The sequence below is a fragment of the Haplochromis burtoni genome, unplaced genomic scaffold (genome assembly GCF_018398535.1).
Source record: "Haplochromis burtoni strain Fernald_Lab_line unplaced genomic scaffold, NCSU_Asbu1 Contig_1744, whole genome shotgun sequence".
NCBI lineage: Eukaryota > Metazoa > Chordata > Actinopteri > Cichliformes > Cichlidae > Haplochromis > Haplochromis burtoni.
Window position 1 is genome coordinate 3,173 of NW_024584105.1, and position 4,489 is coordinate 7,661.

Here is a 4,489-nt window from a genome sequence, read left to right on the forward strand (position 1 = left end):
TCACACTTAGATGGTTTAAATGTCAAAATCTGAATACAAAATAAAAGTATAATGAAAGGTTTAATCTTTCCCTGTGTGTGGGAAACTGAACACGGCACACATTGGACAGGACAAATATCAAAATAAAATAAGAAGTAATACACACAAACGCCCTGAGACTCCAAAACCCCACAAAGGAGGGGTGGTGGGGGTGGTTTTCCGGTCTTTGGCAGGGGTCTCAAACTCCAGTCCTCGAGGGCCTGTGTCCTGAAACTTTTGTGTCCCTTCTGCAACACACCTGAATAACATTAAAGACTCTCTAGAACCTGACTACATGCTGAGATGGAATAGGCTTCCATGATCCATCATAGCAGATGGTTCGCAATAACTGGAATGAGGACAGACCCAGAGTCTAGATGCTGGTGGTGCTGGACACAAAGATGGAGGCTCGGACGACGCTCCGAATGACAAAGGTGAAGCGGAGACTGGGAGGAAGCGTGCTGCATAAATGAGTTTGAAAGGAAGACTGAAAGACGAGAACAGATATTTAAAGCACACAGAACAGAATCTGACTGGCTTGCAGAAGGTGAGCAAGAAAATTGGATGGATGACAGAATTAAATCTGAAAACATGGAAAAGTAGAAGTGATGTAAAGAATAGACTTGTGTAATAAGCATGAAGACTTAAAGAAACCCAGTCACCTCCTTTCCAAGCTCTTTAGTCTACCATGAACTGGATGACTGAGAACTTAGACATAAAGAACAGACGAGCAGCCCGAACACCAGGAAAGCTGACAGATGAGTGATTACAGAGTTTGATTGAATCTTTATCGAACTCCAGAGTGATTGCTGACACACCCATGTTACTCAATCAACAACTTCTCTGGCAGACAGGTACAGATATTACTGCGATGGTTTGATTATTCACCTTGCTGGATTGAAATTTCCCCAGAGACACATCTAACCACACTCAGTCACACTTTGCAATAATAATGTTTTTGATCTGAATGAATAAAATCTGAACCATGTGACCAGAGATGGCAGAGGGAAGCAAACTTTCAGGATGGTGTAAAATTATTTCCCCAAAGGATGAGAGGATTTAGAATATTTACTGAAACTACTGAAACATTCAAGATTTACTAGGAAGCATTAAATGCACCGAAAACTTGTGAACTACGATCAAACCAGCACTGAAACCTTAAAAGTGAACAACAGCCTGAAATGTACTCTCTGCCCAACATGTTCTCACTCCCAAAGCATAACATACTCCTCTATGTGACAAGTCGTCTGTATGTTATGCTTTCGGCCACCCAACACTTTCCTATGTTACGCGTTCAGAAACAGGAGGAAACATGAGAACAGTTTGTACTGAATCTACACATGTACATTTATTTTACTTTCTCATCATGAATCACTTTGGAAAACACTATCTAAACACAGTTGTGGTTATGGTTATAATTAGGGTTAAGGCTGGAATACACATGTCACCACCGGGAGCATCAACCTATTGGATTCCATCCACACGTATCATAGGGACACAGAAGGTAACATTTTGCGTTCTCATGGGACACCTCGGGACGTGTTCTCATTCCCAATGTGTATGTTATACATCGGGAATGAGCATGCTCTGTTCTGCAACATTTTAAATGCAGTCACGCTTCCGAAGACAGAAGATTTTGTTCACTTTGTTGTGAATATTTAGAACATTGTTCTTTTTTTCTTTTCAACTCCACAGTGAGTTCTGCAGCTGAATGACAGCATGGCAGCAGCATTTGGTGAGTCTTACTTTGTCACACTTACATGCAGGACCTGTGAGTTACCTCCCTCTACAAGCACTTTCTGACAGTAATTTGTTTCTTGGTTTCTCCTTGTTGCTGAAATCTGAAATTTGTCTGATTGGAGGATAAACGATGTGACTACAGGTGAATATTTTACAGCAGGTCTCATCTGAGTGTCTTTGCTGAACCAGGCTGCTGTGTTGCATGTAGCATACTTTAACAATGTGTTTAACCAATAACATTTGTCAGAATGTGTTTTCTGAAAATTAAAAGTCACATTTAATAATCTTTCAAAGTAAACTTTGTTTCCTCTGCTATATACAGTTCAGTACATACAGAGACGAGACGACAGTTTCCCAGAACTAATGTGATCTGTTCATGCAGCTGTTGACATTAAAAGTGCTTTGTTCCATCTGATGTAGTCATTGCAGGATAACACGTCTCAGTGCATAAACTACTACAAATAATAATAATAAAAGAAGAGTTATTTCTTTATCTTTGCAGGACCACAAGACACTTTTCCCAGACGTCGCAGGAAGAGCTTCGATTTTGTGCCACCCCACAGTGAGTTTTTAAAGAAAAGATTATGTTTAATGCAAACTTTAACTGGGCAATTTAAGGTGGAAGACATTAGACAGGAGCAGGTGAAGACAAAATATAGCAGGAAGTGTGAAGCCTGTTTGGAATAATGAAAACCTCTTAGTGCACGGATCCTGCTTTCTCTCTTTACATTTAAAGCTCATATAATGTATAGAAAAGTGAAGAAAACTATTTTATGTAAACTTTTGGGGGTCATATCTGGGAGAGGTTACAACATATCAAATGTCTCCTTAACTTCATGTTAACAGATCAAACATTCAGGATGCCAGTGCTTGTTTATGTAGCTCTATGCCACAGACATGAAGTTGGTGCAATTTTCAAAAGAGACTGTAGGAAAGAAAACTGTGCTGAACAAGGAGAAAAAAAATAGGTCTTCAGATTATGACACTGTGGATTTAAAACTGAGCTTTTAACAGAGGTTACATTTATTTATTGTCACAGCGGTGGATCGGACAGATTGAGAACACGGTGGGGGGGGGCACCAGGGTTCCGGGGGTCAACAGGTTGGGGAAAGCACACGCCTTCGTACTGGCTCTGCTCCTCGTCCACACAATCAGCTCCACTCTCACTCACGGGGTCCAGGGGTCACAATGCGGGCAGGTCCAGAGAAACCTATTTACAGAGACGAGGATTAATCACCAGCTAGCCATGCACGAGCCACGGGGGCGGCGGGGGCCTGGAAGGAGGGCATAATGGGCTGGAGAGCACTGGCTTGACCTGAGAGACATGGAATACATCATGAATATATTGCGTGGCAGTTTCAGTCGGACAGATGCAGGGTTGATTATAGCACTGATTTCAAACGGGCCAATGAAGTTGGGGGAGAGTTTCTTAGATTCGGCATGTATCGAGTGGAGACCCATACCTTCTGCCCCACCACATACTCAGGGGCGACTGTCTGGTGGCGATCCGCAAGTGCTTTATTACATTCCTTGGTAACGCCGCCCGAGTGGCCCGCCAGGCCCTGCGACACCTGCGAAGATGATGTTGGACAGAAGGAACAGTATGCTCACCTTCAACCTTGGGAAACAGAGGTGGTTGGTATCCTAAAGACGCTTCGAAGGGTGACACACCAGTTGCAGAGGACGTGTGACTGTTGTGAGCATGCTCTATCCATGGCAGGTGTTCGCTCCAGATGGCCTGATTATGAGAGGTGACACAGCAGAGGGCGGCTTCTAACTCTTCGTTGATGCGCTCCGTTTGGCCACCAGAACAAAGAGTCGATCGGGGGGGCCTGCTCCGGGATCAGGATCGGTCTCTTGTGCCTCCCGGATGAGCTCTTCAATCTCCCACATAAAGGCTCCGATAATACAGGAAGCCGGCAGAACAGGTCCAGGGTCGGATTCCTATCCGACTAAGGCAAATTGCCGGGACACAGCGTCTGGTTTAACGTTTTGGGAGCCTGGCCTGTAAGTGAGAGTGAAATTAAACCGGGTGAAAAACAAAGCCCACCTGGCCTGCTGTGAGTTGAGTTGCTTCGGCGAGCGGATGTACTCTAGGTTTTTATGATCAGTCCATATGATAAACTGCTGTGCGGCCCCTCCAACCAGTCTCTTCACTCCTCCAGAGCAAGTTTTATAGCCAGCAGTTTGCGATCTCCAATGTCATAATTCTTCTCAGCTGGGGAGAGACGACAAGAGAAAAAGGTACAGGGGTGGAGCTTACCCTCAAACCATTGAGAAAGCACGGCCCCGACTCTGATGCATCCACCACGAACTGCTGGGTGAGGTCCAGCTGGCAGAGACGTTAGCTCTTTATACAGTAAAGTTACTGTGGGATACAAATAACATCAGGCTGATCCTGCCACTAATTGTTCCCCCTGTCCAAACCACAGACAAACAGTATCCCACAGTTGTTTATGAACCCATTTTGCACAGAGGAAGTTTTTGAAAAAAAAAATCTTGTTAGCAATGTTGAATATTATTGCACAGGAAAAAAAAAACTACATGTAAAATAATCACACCGTGATGCCTCTGCCTTTCTAAATGGAGGGACAGTAACTGCGTGTGTGTATGTAAGCGTGTAAAACCTGCAGATAGTCAAAAACGCTGTTCACGTGTGGGCGAGAGGTCCAAACGCATAGAAAAAGCTGCGTTTTCAAAAATACCCATGTAGGTGTTGGCGATGCGTAAA

General features: G+C 43.9%; 1 protein-coding gene across 1 annotated transcript in view; it reads left to right on the plus strand.

Moving 5' to 3' along the window:
* The first annotated feature begins 2,242 nt into the window (after positions 1–2,242).
* The window catches only part of LOC102298337 (GTPase IMAP family member 2), a 5,232-nt gene continuing 2,985 nt past the window's right edge, over positions 2,243–4,489 (plus strand). Inside the window, exon 1 of the mRNA XM_005952628.3 lies at positions 2,243–2,320. Within this exon, the coding sequence (XP_005952690.3) occupies position 2,320 (1 nt within the window). The 5' untranslated portion in view covers positions 2,243–2,319. The remainder of the gene's footprint in view (positions 2,321–4,489) is intronic.